A 17666-nucleotide genomic window follows, 5' to 3' on the forward strand; every position below is an offset into this window, starting at 1 on the left:
GGATGTTGTCCCAACTTCACAAGTTTTAATTCCTCCCAGCCCTCCCCTGCAGGCACCTTTTTTTTTTTTGATGGAAAGGAGCAGTGAGAGTCTGTCTGAAGGCCCTACAGGGTACTACTTCTTCTAGATCGTTAATTAACCTCACAACAAATTTAAGTTTCTTCCCTTTTCCATAAAATGCTGGCCATCAACCTCTCTAAACGTCTGTTGCAGCTCTGATATAAGTGATTTTTGACAAATTATAGGGATTATACGCACTGCCAAACATCTGTTGAGCTTGGGGGAGCGGGGGGGGCGGAAATCTCTCCCCTGGGCTTCTGCAATTCATCATGCCTTTGCTAATTACAGCAATAAACTCCAACCAAAACTCTGAAGGACATGTCAATTCTAGCAGGCATACAGATGTTTATTTAGAGTTCAGAAATTAAATATGTACTTAAACATCAACTGAAAACTCTGTCCTGACCTTCAGAGAACCGTGGTGAAATGCTCAATCCATCTGACAAATCAGGCCGGGCATTGAGGTTAAACATGGATTGAGGTTCGTGCCCTTAAATATCTGCATTTGAAAACGTTGGCTGTTCTTCTGCTTTCACTTCAGATCGACATTTTCTTAGCATCCAGCCATGCCCCTCTTCCACCCCACTTGATATATCCAAGTTTTTTTAAAAGAAGATAAATGAATAATAGGTTTCCTGACAGAATGAAAAAAAAAAAAAAAAAAAAAGGATGAGTTCATCACAATAGTAACAACTATGTAACGGCTCCAACAAATGTGTAACATGCTCCAAAAATTCAAATCCTGAGTTTCAAAAGACATTCACCATTTAATAGATAAAATTAAGCTTTTTCAAATAAAAAATTTTGGTTAATGATAATTGAAATTTGACACTATTAATGTCGACTAATATTTTTCTGAAATAATAAAACAAGTCGTGTTTTAAAATATCTGCATTCTGCCTTTCCATACAAAACATAGCCATACTGTGGTAGAAGTGAAGCTGATTGATGTGAAAGACGTTGAGCTGATTTCCCATTTCAGAGTGAAATCCAGAAATAAACGTGCAATCCATAAAAGATGAATAATTTCTGGTGCATAACTATAGGCCAGGTTTTGAAAGACAAAAAAAAAAAAAAAAAAAAAAAGAGGAGGAGAAAGGGATTTTTTTTTTTAATCCTGTGATTTTTAACCTAACAGAATGCTGAAGCCAGGGGTAGTCACATAGAGAATTTCTTAACTGGCAAAGCCTTAAGGATAAATGAAACACTGGACTGCATCTATTTAAAATGTTTCTATCTCACAAATAAGGAACAGCGTAACTCTCCTAAAGCGGATAGAGCGAATAATCCAATCCCATAACCCTCTCATCACTCGTAGTGACCTGCAGCGAAGCTGACAGCTTTCTACGTCAACCCACCCTGGTTTGTATTTTCTTCCTATCGTATGACCTCTTCTTTAAGCAAATTCAGTCCCGTTCCAGTGTTGTGAAATTATGTTTTTTCCCCAAACACCGTGATCTAATCACTGTAGGATACATCATGTTTGTCCCTTTAGGTAAGCCCAGGAAATTTCCGTTTATCCGCGTAAGCCTGTCTCTGCACATCTGGGTAACACAACGCCCCTGCGAGCGGTCGAAGCAGGTGACTGCGGCTCTGAAGGCTGGCTCTTAAATCTGTGTTTACCCACCTTAACGTAGGGGACCCGACTGTCTCTGAATGCCAAGGGAGCTGCAGCTGCTCTGTGTTTTCGAGTAGCAGCTATCTGGCTTGGTGCCCGACAGTCGTCGTCGGGAGCGGATCACCAAAGAGGCTCACGGCTTGCGGTTCCCTCTGGAACGGCTCTGGCAACGGGTCTGAAATTCTGACCTCCGACCTTGGCAGTGCTTTTGCTGACGTAATGATGCTAATGCCTCTTGCAAATCCATATGCACACATGACCGAGGTTGGATAGCGCGCTCGCTTCCTCCTCTCCTCTCCTTTGTTTTCCTTCTTTTTTTTTTTTTTTTTTTAAAAAAGGGACCAGCTGAAAAGTGCTTGGTTCAAATGATACTGATGTGCTCCAACCCCCTGCCCAGTCTCCGATTCAGAAAACATGCATTTTGACTAACAGCAAGAACTACGCAACCTACGGAACGTGGCATGAAAAACGAACAGTCTGTTGGAAACGTAGCGCTTCGTATCGTAGCTACGAAACGGATCACGGCCGGGGCCGAAGCACGCACGCCCTAACCACGCAAATCGTGCAAATCCACGTTCAGCCACCTCTGCTCAGTGCTGCAGATCACACCCCGCCGTGCACTGACACTGCTGAGGCGGCTTCAGTGACGTTGGTGAGCTCTGGATTAGGGTCCTTGGAAATCTGTCACGGTTGCTAGCACGGGAGGATGCCTACCCTCCCAAGATTAGGTGCAGAGCCGCGCACATGGAGGACTGGCGTGATTCTGCTACGCTGCCTAGGTAGGGGTGAGCGATGCCTTGTTCCAGTTCCATGTTATTTTCCCTGATTCCCCCAAATTCCAGCAATTTAAATCCGCAGCGGCTCCTTCTCTTGGCTTGCTTGCTTAAGAAGCTGCCCATCCGCTGGTAAGTTTGGTGGCCATTATAATCTGACAGAGGGGATAAAAATAAATAGGGAAGGAATTCTGCAAATGGAAACCAGGAAAAATGGGCAGAGAAGCGAGATTCAAATTAGCACTTGGGTAGAGGGAAATGCTGTTAAAATTCAGACACTTTTCCCAAGAGGCAGGAGACAAGGGGATGCTCCGGACACACGTGGCTGACCAACCACCCGCACGTGGCTCTAAACATAAACGTGCAATCACATCGTGCTGACGAGGATCCTTTACTTTTCATTCTTCCACTTCCAGGAGCTCCCAAAATTTCATACTTCCCAGTCCACAGGCAATGTCCCACCGATTGCTGGGGATTAGCAGCATGCTGCTGGTTTATAGCCTTAGGTAAACCCAGACACAGAACAGCATTTTCGTTGGGATTTGCATAAATGGAGAGCAGCAAATTTGTGCCTAGAGCACGTTCATATTTTGAGAAAAATATTTCTCATGTTTACTTACTGGAATAGTAGCAAAAACTCTTACTTTAGAAAGCAAGTTTTATTTATTGGCTTCGTCCTTTGCAGAATGCACCTTGCCTTTTACAGTTTGTTTAGAGATTTTCTTTTTTTTAAATTTCCCCCTTTCCTATAACTATAATTTACCACTAGAAGGCAACTAGTTTTGTATTTACAACTACAATATATTACAAGGATTAAATAAGCCTTCATTACAAATACACAGGCACAGTGCTTTCTTCCTAAGCTACTTCAGAAATTCAATATGCATAAGAGAAAATAGTAAAAAAATTTGTAATTTCGGGTAAACAGAAAACTCTCTGTGAAGGCCAAAGGCACAAAATATTTGTTACTAAGTAGAAAGCATTCTTCCGTATCAGATAAAAAGGAAACACTTTATTAAATGGTCAATTCTGCCCTGTAGTAAGGCTGGCCCATCTGGTCTAATGACAACAGAAGGATGAGCATCAGTAATAGGAATTGCTATTCTTGAGCTACAACAGATCCAAAGCTCATAGAAATTAAATGGTAGCTTCAGGCATATACTTAGAGTTTGGGCTTTTTTCTGGCTTTTTTTCTTGCTGAAGTAGTGACTTTTGGGAAACAGAAAAGTCTCAAATCTCCTCTGTGAAGAAATTGTAATTTTTGCTTTCTTCACTTAGAAAGTCTGACATAAAGACAGGAAAGCAAAGAATTTACAGAACGATCAGTCTCTTAAAATATGTATGTGAAGTCACCATATGCATTATAAAATATGGTCTAATACACTGATGATCAGCAGAACTAACCAGGAAAATTTTTTTCACCCTATTAGTATTTTTGAAATAAAAACGTAAGGAACAGCTTCCAGTTGTCAAAAACAATGACAAAAGCTAATGAAAATGCAACACACCTTCTAAATCAGCGACGTTTTCCCCCCACAAAGATTGCTGCTGTTCTCGCATGTCACATGCTGCTAAAATGGTGCAAAGGGAAAACTTGAGATCAGTGCAGCTGGCGTCTGAAAGGTCTGTCGGTACTTCCTTAGAACAAACAGCTTTCGTGATGACATGTATTATCACTTTACCATCACTGCACATCATCCTATGTTGCTGTTTGACTTGATAACCTTCCCAGGATATTCTGCTCTCACCAGGAGAGGCAAGACTGCACATTTACATGAAAAAGAACAAATTAGATTTAAAGCAGTAAGGATTTTATACGAGATGGTTGCAGCGGCCAGGGATGTACGTCCTCCAGCACGCAAGCCCATCCCTATCGAATGCAATCATCCCCACGCAACTAATTGCTGCCTCTGACCTCCGCGCTCCACGAGGCTCTCAGGCTGACTCAGGTTTAAGGAGGTTGTATTAACAGATGACCTTAACGAATTTCTGAAAGACAGCGCCGTCAGTCAACTGATTAGGACCCACTTGCAGCTGGGTGTGCGAACACGAGTGCTGCGGTCCGTCCGCATGGTTGCAAAGCACAGCTGCTCTTACGAGAGCTGCTGTCTGGCACAGAGGACAGCTCTAGCTGTCCCCACTGCTGGGCACACTGGATTTCGGTGTACCTGTAAAGCCGGGGAGGTGGCAACTTTAGATCTGAGACACCTTATGATGGGTCGTTACAAACTGCTCTGTTACGCTATCTGCTTTACTGTCTCAGCACTGTGCACTGACATTTCCTTGCACAGGTACTTGCACAACGTGCTTCAGAGCTGGTAGCACCATTTCTCCAAACATTAGCAACCTGATTTTTTCTTTGGAAAATGCTGCATGCCCAGCATATAAAAGAACACCACCCCACCACCCAAAAAAACCCCAACCAGCAACAAAAAAAAAACCCTGTCTAAACCCTTCACAAGGATGTGGAAGAATTTCCTACCCTGGTGATTGCCCATTTTTGCCCACACACTAAACACCAATAGCTTACACCTTTTTCCACTGCACTTCCTTGAAAGGAAGAGTATGTACTACAGGAGAGCCAGCTCATCCTAACACCGAGCTTCCCACGGATCACCTTGCAGTTACATGTTCATATGCCCTCGTCCTCAGGTGCCTAATTGGGAAACATCTGGCTTGGACGGCCTAATTCTCACAGCACCAAGATAAGAACGATAAATATTTATAACTCCACTGAGCGGAAAGGAGAACGGTTTGCGTGACTTGCGCCAGGCTCACAGCCTGACTTAGTCGCAGGGCCAGGATTAAGTTTTAGGAGTTCCCCACTCCCAGGTCTACGGTCAGCTTACCAGCCTGTGCATCGTCAGGATCGTTGCCTCATGCCACGCTGCAGAAGAATGGCGAAATGCAGCTTTCCATGCTGTTAATGATTCACCTAATCTTTTCAGATTTACTAAGTACAACAGATTAGTAACAAACTTTATGGCGAGCTTTCATTTGTTAAGCAACCAGTTCTCATCTCTAATGTTTCACCAAAAGCGTGGCCAGTTTTCTGGTTCGAGCCTGCAACAGACTGCTTAAGTTTCATATACTGGATTTTTAGTACCTTTCGGGGCTAAAAGCTATAAAACAGCAAAGCATACAGAGAATCAAACCCTCTCTTTCCTCATGGAACAAAGAAAAACCTCCGCATCATCAGACAGAAGAGCATTTTGTAGATGTCCATGTAAGTCATGGGAATGACTTACGAGGCTTTGACCCAGCATATCCACATAGCAGTCCATCACTGACATGACAAAGATTTTTAGTTTTGCCTATGTGAGAAGGGATTAGCTTCATATTTCCATTTCAGAATTGACTGAATAGCAATTGATCCAGTAATCTGGATCTATGTGCTGACAACAAGCTATCTACAGATCTATCTACAGAAAGATTTTATATTAATAAAGTATAATTCATTACCTGCTTTTCTTCCAAACTTATCTGCAACTCTTCCCACAAGTTTTGATTAATTGCCATGAGTATATGTATGGAATAATTTATTCTCACATTTACTAATCAGCTTTAGTCCCAATACACACAGGAATCGGATTCCTTGTGTCTTGCTCAGCCGTTATTCCACTTCACCCCTTAATGCTGGCAGGTAAAAATGAAAGTGCATTTCCTCTTGTGCATACATGCTACAACACTAACGTCACTCTAGTCTAACTCACCGGTAGCTTTTAAATACAGCATTCATGGCATTATAACGTCTTGGCTCTGATTTGCTTGAAGATGTGAAGTCAAATAAAGCTTACTTTAATATCTGAACAGCTAAAACCAGTCTAGACTAAATGGGAGCACTCAAATCGTCTGCCTTAAGGCTCCTGTGGACACTTTTTCACATTAGAATTACAATTTTTGACTAAAAAGGAAACTTGTGACTGATGTGCAACAAGAGAAAAGACTCAGTACTATGTGGTGGCAGAGCTTATGTAGAGGGCTATGTAGATGTCTATCAGCAGTGTAGTAAAAATGAATGTGAAGAATCGGTACTTTTCTCCCCCAGTATCCTCCTGAAACAGATAATTGATCTCAAGAAAGGTGCAGGACCCCAAGAACATTTACTGTGACTTTTGGGAACCAGCAGAACATCAGCCTGACCTCGAGAGCTCGATGCTCTGGCCAAACCCTGCTGCTCTGTAATGCTCTGGGACCACCCAACTGGCCTCATCTTGTTGATGGGAATATACAAAGTGAAACCTCTCCTCTTCCCTCAAAGAACACTGGTTCTACTTCACCCCTCAAAAAGTCCACCATAAAAGATAAAAAGGGTGTTGCCTGAGTACTGCTGTCTGGCTCCTTTGGTTGCCTTATTTATAGAATGGGTGGAACAAGAAAGTGATTTTGATTTATAACCCCCATAATTTTTCTGTTTTGTAACAAACACGGCCCCACCAGTACAAGCAGTCTATCTCCAGGATGTTCAGAGGTCTCTTGCCCAACAGGTTCAAATACTTGGCTCCATCTTCTATATGAGAAATGAGCAGTTCAGGCAACTCTTAAAAATAAATACTTACAGGACTTGGGAAATTAATAGGTTCCTGATTCCAAGAGGGATTAAAAAAAAAAAAAAAAACCAAACCTCACTACACATTCCCATTGCAGAAAGTTTTACAACCACTATTTCACACCATGTTCCCAATATTCTCCAATGACTGAGAAGGAACAGTATAATGAAGAACCCTTGCCCAGGCACTTTCAGTAAGAATCTGGCCCCACATCTTTTTAAAAAGACTGACATATATCCTAATTGCTTTTTATGAGATGACGAGAAACTCTACAATTATCGTGTATTTTGATCTTCACTGATACCTAACAGCTGCAGGAAATTACACACTGTGCTGTACCTGCTGTAAGCTTATCCCTTTTCTATCCTGTTATTAACCATTCTCCTTTTTGAACTTGCAGCATCTCCTACTCCGGCCACCAAAATGGAAGAAAATGCCAACACCAGCTTCGAAGAAGATTTTGAAGGACAGGCAATACACACAGGCAAGGAAACGAACTGTATTTTTTTTCTAAAAATAAGTTAAACCGTCCCTGTTCACTGGGGAAGCCTAGAATTCGAATAGATCCAATTGGTTTACCAAACCCCTTGCACAGAAACATAGGCTCCAAAGCCAATTAGAATGTATTTTGGAGTAAGTGACATCCCTCACGGAAGGGCAGGTAACACCAAACTGACCTTTGTGCCAATCCTCCTCATGCCTGAAGCAAATGGCAAATGCAGAAGACAGCTGAAGAAGCCACCAACAGCAATGGCCCAACGCAGCTCTTGTTGGTTTATTGCTTCAGTCATGAACAATGGCCTTTCTTCTTCTGGGGAAAAGAGAAGAAAACAAAACAGCAACAAAAAAGACACTCACATGCTAGAATTAGGATACAAGGTTTCGCTATAAGGGCTGAATTATTTTTTCCTTCTTATAGAAGGAACATTCAGTGCTAAAAGTGTACCTACAAATTCTTTTGGTAAACACAGCATAGCATGTAAAGGCTTCAAAAGCATCCTTGCTCAGAATCACAATTCTTCTTAATCCAGCACTCAATCACTGTGACCTTTATGAGGACTGACATTGAATTCAGCTCTACAGACAGGTATCACTTCATCCCACCCCACCAACAACTAACTATATGGTAATCATTCCCTCTCTGTGCTCCGAGGGGTTCTTTTTCTTTGTGCTATAATAAATGCAGCTCTTGTAATAACTCTTTTTGGGGTTCTTTCCCAACCAGAAAGAACTGTTGGCTAAGACTATTATATATATATTTTTTTAGTGACGCAAATGTAGGGCGCTACATCCACACCTAGGCTTCAAAATAGTTTTGGAAATCAGGCTACGCACACTTAATCGCTATCGCTATGCCAAGAGGTTCAGGCTAATTCCTGCTTTGGAATCTTGGTTGCAAAAGATCAGTTCACCTTCCCTTTCCACCAAGGGGTGTAGTGCCTTGAGCCACCACTTCAAGATGTTGAAATTTAATCCAGAACAGACTCTTGGCAGCTGGCAACACCACATCTCTCTCACGAGAGGGAGAGCTGCTTACCTAGGCTTTCCTTGGTTTAGCTTTATAATCTGAGATGCAGATTAAAATGTTTGATTTTGAAAAGAACCACTGGAATTTTGAATTGAAAAGACCTTCTCTCTCCCCTCCCCCCCCATTTCAAAATTTAACTGCTTTAATCAACCAGCTCCAAAGAGCAAGATCTGCATTACAATCAGAATTACCATAGCATTGCCTTACAGGTTACTCTTCCAGTGGAATAGGTGTGGGTTTAAAAAAAAAACAGAAAAAACTCACAAAAAAACCCCAAAAGAAAAAACCCAGAGTCCTGTATTCTTAGTTTTACTGTCAATATATTAAAATAGTCCTTATGCATGTTCTGTATTCAAAGATACTGTCTATAGAGAAATGCAAATGTACTTGTAAGAAACACTGGCTTTGGCCAAAACATCAGTTTTAACAGGTTTCGACATCCTTAGACTTGTTAACTACTCAAATAGTTCACCAAAATCCTTTTACAGGCTCCTGATATGAACCAGACCATCAAAGAGATCCAGGTTAGAAATAGAACTCTTTCTTCCTGTTGGAGGCTAATGTAACACACTGGTCCCACAGCTCTGGTTTTCAGCTCTCCTGGAGAGTGCTCTGGAAGGAAGAGAGGTAGACGGATAAACTGCAGCACAGAAGGACAAACCACCAAAGGGCAGAAACTTCTTAAGACAGCTTCTTGTTGAGCCAGTTTCTCACCTAACTTCATCTCTCTTAGGGCCCAAAGGCGTGATCAATGACTGGAGGAAGTTTAAATTAGAAAGCGAAGACAGAGACTCCTTATCCTTGAGCAAGAAAGAAATTCTTAGACAAATGTCTTCACCGCACAGATCTTTCAGTAAAGAGGATAAAGACACCAGAGACAGATTCTGCCGGAAGGTAAGAGAAGAAAAGCAAAATAAGTTCATTTTGATTCTATGTAAAACATGCTGGTTATAAGCTAGAAAACCCTGAATTTGCCAGACTCAATTCCTTCGCAGCTTAGTAGAGCTCACGCAGTAAGGACAGAACAAATGCATGTCCAACCACCTATCTAGTCCTCTCTCCCTGTATATTTCACAACATATCACTCAACACAGTTTGACCTTTCTTCCTCCATTCCCTACCTTGATGCTCTATCCTTGGTTAAGGCAATTGAAAATTTTTAACATGCTTAAACCCCTGCTAGTCAGGATAGAGTTCCGAGTCTGAACGTCACTCATTACCATTTACCAGTTCTGAAAGGGGGGGACCCAAAACCCAAAAAACCACAGGAATTAAACTTTGACCCCACTACTGTCACTGCCAAAATTCCCACCAACTCTGGAAGATGCAGAAGTTTTTGCCAGATATGGCAACTCTCTTCAATACCGTCAAGTTGACATGCAAGTGTTGAGACAAGATCTTCACCCATCTCTTGAAGAGACCTTCCAGAGTCACTGTAGGAAGTGACTGCTCTTCTGGCTAAGCTTTCGATGCAATGTTTTTTAGACAACAACTTAGTCTCTTCCTGTTTCAGCGCCAACAGATGACCATTTATTAATATAACATTCTCTCAATATTCACAGATGAGCATGCAGGAGTATGAATTAATTCATGATGAGCAAGAAGATGAAAGTTGCCTACAAAAATACCGCAAACGCTGCATGCAAGATATGCACCAGAGGCTGAGTTTTGGGCCGAAATATGGTTATCTGTGTGAGCTGCAGAACGGGGAGCAGTTCCTGGAAGCCATCGAGAAAGAACGTAAAACTACCACTGTCATTGTCCACATTTACGAAGATGGCATCAAGGGCTGCGATGCTCTCAACAACAGCTTGACCTGCCTGGCAGCTGAGTACGCCACCGTGAAGTTCTGCAAGATCAAGGCCTCCAACACAGGGGCTGGCGACCGCTTCTCAAACGAAGTGCTTCCCACTCTACTTGTCTATAAGGGTGGGGAGCTTCTGAGCAATTTCATTAGCATTTCTGAACAATTCAATGAGGATTTTTTTGCTGTGGATGTGGAGTCTTTCCTAAATGAGTATGGGCTGCTACCTGAGAGGGAGCTTCCAGTACTGGGAAATGGCAACACAGATGAGCAAGATGTTGAATAATTAGAGAGCCATAGTCCTCATTGTCTCCCTTTCCTCTTCAGTATGTTGTAAATCAATCTCAGTAACACCCATCTCATTTAGCGAAGGCTGTCTTTGCAAATTTATTTGTAAGATACACATATATAAATATTGCTCAACTGTTAGTATGTGAATTTTACTTAAAACACATACAACTGGCAGTCCTGTACATAATTATTCCTATGCCAGCCGCAACTAACAGAAGAACAGGAGACAATACTGGTGATCTCTAAGAAATTAAGGGGAAAACAAAATTCAGAATTGAGGGCCCATGCGTGTCTCCATTAAGCACAAAAAGAACCTAATTTCAACAGGAACAGGACTGATCCATCCCTCTGCATACACAAAAAGCCATCTCCATACTCTGGAATTACGGCGAGTCCTGGCTCCTCAGATTCACTTCTACCGACTTCAGTAGGAACAAGATTTCATCCAGCAGCTTTAAGGACAAACAAATAGCCCAATGTCCTTGCATTCTTAAATGGTTTAGGTATCTAGGATATTATTTCATGCTTCTGCATTTACCTTTCAATATTCATGAAAATACAGAAGTTAGCTCAGCGCTTCTATAAGTTTGTCATCCCAACAGCTAACACAGACACATTATCAGCTAATTTCAGTTCATTGTTGCTCCATATTTTGAACGGTAATATTTAAAATGTCTGTGAGTTACTGAAAAAGTATATTGTGCTTATGTAATAATTCTGAATAAAGCTTAGCAGCTCTCAAAACCTGCCATTGGAAGTGTGAAATATATTGGTAGTACATAACCTTAACCTTAGAAACATGTGAAATATTAGTAAGCACTCATTAGACATTTACTAAACTCAAAGTTTTAAGTTTTGCTAAAGGGATGCTGCACAGAACTGCAATTTAATAATCCGTCTGAGAAGATGACACAGGGTAAACTCACTATAAACCTTCCTCTCTCTCTCTGCAGGTGTAAAATATCCACATCCTTCAGTTCTGATACAAGATGACTAAACATTAAAACATTTCAATGACTTCTTTTGCACACTGGCAAAACTGAAGGCTGAATTTTACTCTGAGGATAGAAATATCTGTCTTACTCTGAGGACAGAAGTATCTATATCTTAACCGCACACAATTTTGCTGATACATTTGATATGGTCAAAATGTTAAAGATTATTTTCAGTACTCATATGACTCACCATTTTTTATTTGATTTGATAGTTTCACGTTTTGCTCACTTTGGAGTGGGAGCTTTCAGTTTTGCTTTGGGTCAGGATCCCACCACGGAAATGTCACCCTGCAAAATCCTGCACATGGATCAAGTAAGATCAGAATTGAGTGACCAGTATCAAGCAACCATTGCTGCAGTGATATAACCCACACATTAAAAGCAGATTCTTATCACTATTTTAAACACATTTTTTCTCCACTTTTCATTCACATGGAAAATTCACAGGAGTAGCTGAAAGTTACACTACTTTCCAACAGATCTGTACGACAAAATAATTTTACTCAAAAAGATTTGGGAAATATAACCCTGCAAAACATTACTGAAGGAGTCATGAGATACCCTTTCAAACAAAACAATTTAAGCAAAACTTATGCCTTGTTTTAAATAATGGCCAAAAAAAAAAAAAAAATCTTTTTGGTTTGTCCAATTTTAGGGACGATCAAAATGCTACTGAATTTCTACTTTTAATATTGTTTTGCCATGGATTAATATTTTAACAGAGCACTAGAAACCTTGCCTCGTGTACACTAAGCAATACGAATGATGTTGCTTATCATCTCTTAACAATCTCCTTCAACCTGTAAGACAACTAATGATTTTATTCCACCAAGAATTGAAATAGCATCTTCCAAAATGTTATGATTTCTGTTTTGTAAATTTCTGAATGCAAGACTGTCATAAGTTTTTCTGACAGAACTCCAGGTGGAATAAAGCTTCTCCCTTAGAGCAGTCCTTTTCGCCCTTACTCTTCCATCACAAAAATAACCAGCTCCTTGAGTAGTGGGACAATATTTGTCTTGTATTTTTTGACGATATGTTTTAAAGAAGAGGCATGAAAAATCTCTGTCCTCTACACACTCGAAAACCTCCATGTAATCGGTGGGAACCTAACATTTTTGAGAACTTTCCCTCTTTGTCAAACTTGGTTCAAAAGTTATTAGGCTGCACATCAGCAGCCTGATCACGTAAGCTTCGTTTCTTTGAGAAACCAGGCTGAAAGCAAAAAAACCCTAACAAACAATAACCAGCACAGAAACTACATTTATAGCTAGTTGTAAGAAATAGGCTGATGCTCCAATTTAAGAGACAGATTAAGCATGCTTAAGCAGGATTTCCTTCAACCTGTAATATCAAAAAAAAACAAAGAAAAAGAAAACACACATGTGACGCCAAGCCCCAAAAGAAGCTCATGAAGCTAATGAAGTTGCAAATGAAGCTCTGATCACAGCACTCATCCTTATTTCTGCAGGGGAAAAAAAAAAAAACCTCAAAACCAAAAAGCAAAACTTGACTCTAACATCGTACTACTGTATGAAGATTCTTGAATAACAAAAAGTAAATGCTTCAAGAAGCAGATGGGAGCAGCCTTCCTGCCACCCTCAGCTATGGTTACTCTTCCCTTTGACTCGAAGTGACTGAGACCCTGAGTGTTCTCAAATATTCTGATGCAGACAAAAATGAAGGAGAAACTAAGAACAGAAGCTCTAGTAGATGCATGTCTGTTATTAACATGCTGAATGCTACCCCTCAGATGCGAGGAATTATAAACCTCATTGTACAAGACCACTGAGGCTTTTTAAAACTACATTTTAAAACTACACAGCACAGAAAATAAGGTTTCTGTAAAATTATCCCATAACATCAATTTTAGAACTACACTTAGAAAAGCCAGATTTTCGGATGTGGAAGTCTCATCCGTTCCTCCAGACTCTTACATATTAAAATAAAAATATATCTGCGGTCATGGATATGAGTTAACAAAGCTCAATTTCAGTCACGATGGAGTTTTCACAAATTGAAAGCCTCCGAAGATTATATAGGTAGCAGGAAAAGGATATACCTCTATGAAACCTGAGCAAAAAAAAGTAAAGCAGCAGCCAAGAAATAGACTTTTAAAAGGTTGCTTTCCTTGTTTCTTACACACACCTTCTCGTTTTTCTTAAAGAACCCATTTTCTTACGTTATCAATTGCTAGCAGTACAAAAAGGATGGGAAGCAAGACGACAATGAAATCCCCTCTTGATTAGTGCTGTAATTCTTCGACAAGCAAGAACCTGCTTTCTTCTACATCCACTATTTCCTCATGGCAGGATGACGGGAAGGCTCAAGCTGTAGCTACAAGTCAAATTACTCATTTTTGCTTTGACAGGGTTAAATTATTTTCTTATCGCACAGATGGTGGTTAAATGCAGTCTCTTCTATTAAAGCAGAAACCTCATTCAAAGCAACTTCTTTCTTTGCCTTCTTCCAAAATCAAATTGGAAAATTAGACTCCCATTGATCCTTGATACCTAGTTAGTTATGAGATGAAGGATTAATTTGACAGTCTGTAGTAACACCATGAAGAAAAGGATCGTTTACTAAACATTGAATAAGCTTGCACGGGGGGAAGAAACCCAGAGTTCTTTGCTAGGGGTTCCATGGAATAACACCTCCAAACAAGCTCTACTTTTTACACCACTGGTGCTAAACAAGAACTATTGGAAGAATGTTTCATGACAATTTTCTTCTCTGGTGTAAGATATTTAGCATCTCAAATTTTGTACTTCACTTCTATGGGTGAGTTTCGAGTAACAGGCAACTACAGAATAACCATTTTGTATTTTACCTCCAAAAGCATACCCGCCCCACCCCCCCAAAAAAAAGAAAAAGAAAAAAAAAAAAAAAGAGACAAAAAGAGACAAAAGATAAACTTACTTCTTTTCATTACTCCCCTGCTCCTCCTTCTAATAGAGACTTTAGCAGAGCAATTTTTAAACCAACCATATTTTGAAGCACATTACAAAATTAATCTCATTTTCTGGATAGAATTCAACCTCCCCTGGCATCAACTGCTTCTGCATAATGCCATGTTGCCTATCGATTCCACCCATTTGCACAGAATAACATGCATCTATAAAACATGCAGCAGCTGAAAACAGTGCCTCCATTACAACATTCACTTTCCTCTGAGAGGCCCTACTTGAACAATACTGAGCGCAACAGATCAACACTGTGTTCCAAAATATAGTTACAATATTAAAAGCAGATCTTTCTCGAAACATGTAAAAACAGAATACACAGATGAGGCAATAGTATTTAAGACATCTTTCTCACAGTTGCCTTTTATTAAAAGCATCCCAGTACATCCTTGCTAATGCTTTAGAACCAAAGTGTTTATATTTTTTCTTAGCATTCCAGCATTGCCTTTATACAAAAAAGAAATTTGCAGTGGTATTAAAATGCCCTAAAATCTGGAAGTCTCTTCTATTGTAGTTCAAATCCAAGTAAACATCACATTTCATATACAAATTATCTTTATCAACCTTACTAGAATTCTTCCCTCCTTCCTCTCTCCTCATGGCAAGTAAACAGTAATGTTATCACCTAACTTTCCATTAGGAGATATTCTGCTGGGTATATTATCTGTTTATAGTCTAAAAATCCTGATTAGCAAACAATTTTGACAACTTGCATCTATCAACAAGATAATCCACAAGGGCTGCCTAGATATAGCTGTTGCTAAAATAGTTAATATTCCAAGAGAACGATAATTGATCAGAGCTGGACAGAGAAATCCTCAAGAGTCACTGAATAAAAGGTGGCATACACACATTTCAAAATTTCTACGCATTTTATTGATTTCTGAGTTCTCCAGGTCTTGAACTAAAGTATTTACGTGCTGAATTGGTCTAGTCTTGAAGCTACTAGAAACTACTTGTATACCTATTACGCTAGTTAACCAATATTACCTAAAACAATGCATATGGTGAAAAGTTGGCTTCATTAATTCTAATATTTCCCCGATTAACTTTAATGAAATGAGATTTCTCTTAGCAAAGGAACCCTTAAAGCAAGAATTGCCATACCAGGTAACTATGTTAGTCTTACCAAAAGCCTGAAAAACACCAGTAGTAGCATTTTGCATTAAAACAGCATGTAGGAAGAAAATGAAGGTTCTACATTTGTTTAAGGGATCTTTCTAGAAAATACTACTGTCATACATTTATACATAGTGACAGGGTTAGTTTCTTGTAAACTTGATTCACCTTCTACTTGGTATTGTAACCGCATGATTCTACTTGATATAGTACGTGCATGCTGGAACAAGGTAACTGAACCTATCATTACAATTTATATTGCACATCTAACTGGTGATATTTAGGCAACAATTCTTAATTACTAATATATTAAATCCAGATGTTTCCATCTTGTAACTGGCCAATACTTCCATGAAGCTCCGGTTGCTTGAGTTTAATCACTGAAGTAATTGAAAGAGAAGATCGATGCAAAGACTGCGACAGCAGCTGCTATTACCATACCTAAAATAACAAAGGAAATGCATTCAGCGAGTGGCAAGGGCAGCACAGTCATCAGCAGCTAGGGTGTGGAGGGCAGGGTCAAGGTGAATGACAAGCAGGAGGAGAAACAGTAAGAGCCACCCCAAAAACTATCTACCTCTGCTAAGCCTAAATCTAAAGGCTACGATGTCAGATAATTAAATTATAAAAGCTCCACATGACATTTTTAATCAGAGCAGGATCCTTCCAGAAATCCAGTTGACTGCATACTTCTGTAGTACCTTAGCCATGTCGTGGCCCATAAAATAATGCACTGACTCTGCACTACTGCTTAATTCTAAGAATCAGACCAGGAAAAATAACAAAAATTTTAAGCTTTAAGAAACAAAAGCTATTTATTTTTTTCTTTTCTGTGTGGCACTACATCTACTCTGTCAGTCTCTCTGTAGCACAATAGTAATTTTCCTATTGATTAACATGCTTGTTACTGATGCAGTTGAGAAGATGACACATAAAAAAACCGAAACATCCAAGTGATGATTCAAGGGAAAACATTTTTACATCCAAAGCGAACACATATTTACTGCTACTACTCTTTAATCTTCCAGTTACCATGTTCTAAGAATTAATAGAAAACAAAAAGTTACTGTTTTGTTGACTAAAGAGTAACTGTATTTTAATACGAAAAGACAGTCAAAACTCACAGTAGAGAGAACTTTACTAAGTGCAGACAGATGTATGAGAGCTGGACAAAGAAGTATCATGGAGAAGTTGTATTTGAAAGAAGAGTTCTGTGGCTGGTGTTCCCTGAATTATTGAGGCTGACAATTAGCACCCAAGCCCATATGTATTTGTCAGCTTCGGAAGATACTAGTGAGTCACTAGCCAATTTATGGATGCCTACTTGACAAAGCCATTCAACTGTGCTGGTTTTTTTTAAAGAACAGAATTATAGAAGTGGTGGCTCTCCAAAAAAGAAATAAAGGTACATGAGCCTTTTGTATTGACCTGTAGGCTGAACAAATACAAACACTGGTTTTGTTCCAACAGCGGGCTGTGGTTCTTTCTTTCTTCCCCAGAAACACCCTGCACCTACAACACTGAAATGGGGACTCATTTTAGGAAAGTATTGTATTAATCTCACCAGTTTATTAATAATGCTGTGGAAACTAACAGTATTGAAAGGGCCCATAGTTTCTGGCTTGCCATAGCAAAAATGAGGGAAGTAACGTACCCATATTTTGTTGAAGTTTCAACAGCAATGTTGCTTTTGTCAGTTGTTTCTGTTGTGTGTCTTCCATGTTGTCAGTAACTGGACAAATATTAACTGCACGGAAATAAAGTGAAGAAGTAAGTATCAGTGAAAAGCTAACGGTTGTGTTTTACAGTTGAATTAATGCAAAAGGCCGAGAACTTCATATCAACTTTATAAAGTACATTTATGGTAGAAAAAACAGTTTATTGCAGTAGAAATGGTACAGTAGCAACAGCATAGTACTAAACTATTCTATATGGCTGGAAGAGTAAAAATAAAGAGAAAAAACA

The 17666-nt window shown here is 39.8% G+C and overlaps 2 protein-coding genes across 2 annotated transcripts in view; one reads left to right on the forward strand and one right to left on the reverse strand.

The window, feature by feature from the left end:
* The first annotated feature begins 7402 nt into the window (after window positions 1-7402).
* PDC (phosducin) lies at window positions 7403-10619 on the forward strand. The gene is made up of 3 exons (XM_009587364.1): window positions 7403-7485; window positions 9263-9423; window positions 10092-10619. The coding sequence occupies exons 1-3, from the start codon at window positions 7425-7427 to the stop codon at window positions 10617-10619; spliced, it is 750 nt and encodes a 249-aa protein (XP_009585659.1). The 5' UTR covers window positions 7403-7424.
* Window positions 10620-15915: 5296 nt separating this feature from the next.
* LOC104083756 (chromosome unknown open reading frame, human C1orf27) overlaps window positions 15916-17666 on the reverse strand; it is a 15894-nt gene continuing 14143 nt past the window's right edge. Inside the window, exons 12-13 of the mRNA XM_009587365.1 lie at window positions 17356-17448; window positions 15916-16142 (exon numbers count right to left, since the gene is read on the reverse strand). Of these exons, the coding sequence (XP_009585660.1) occupies window positions 16075-16142; window positions 17356-17448 (161 nt within the window). The 3' untranslated portion in view covers window positions 15916-16074. The remainder of the gene's footprint in view (window positions 16143-17355; window positions 17449-17666) is intronic.

Source organism: Fulmarus glacialis, unplaced genomic scaffold (assembly GCF_000690835.1).
Source record: "Fulmarus glacialis isolate BGI_N327 unplaced genomic scaffold, ASM69083v1 scaffold3921, whole genome shotgun sequence".
Taxonomy (NCBI): domain Eukaryota; kingdom Metazoa; phylum Chordata; class Aves; order Procellariiformes; family Procellariidae; genus Fulmarus; species Fulmarus glacialis.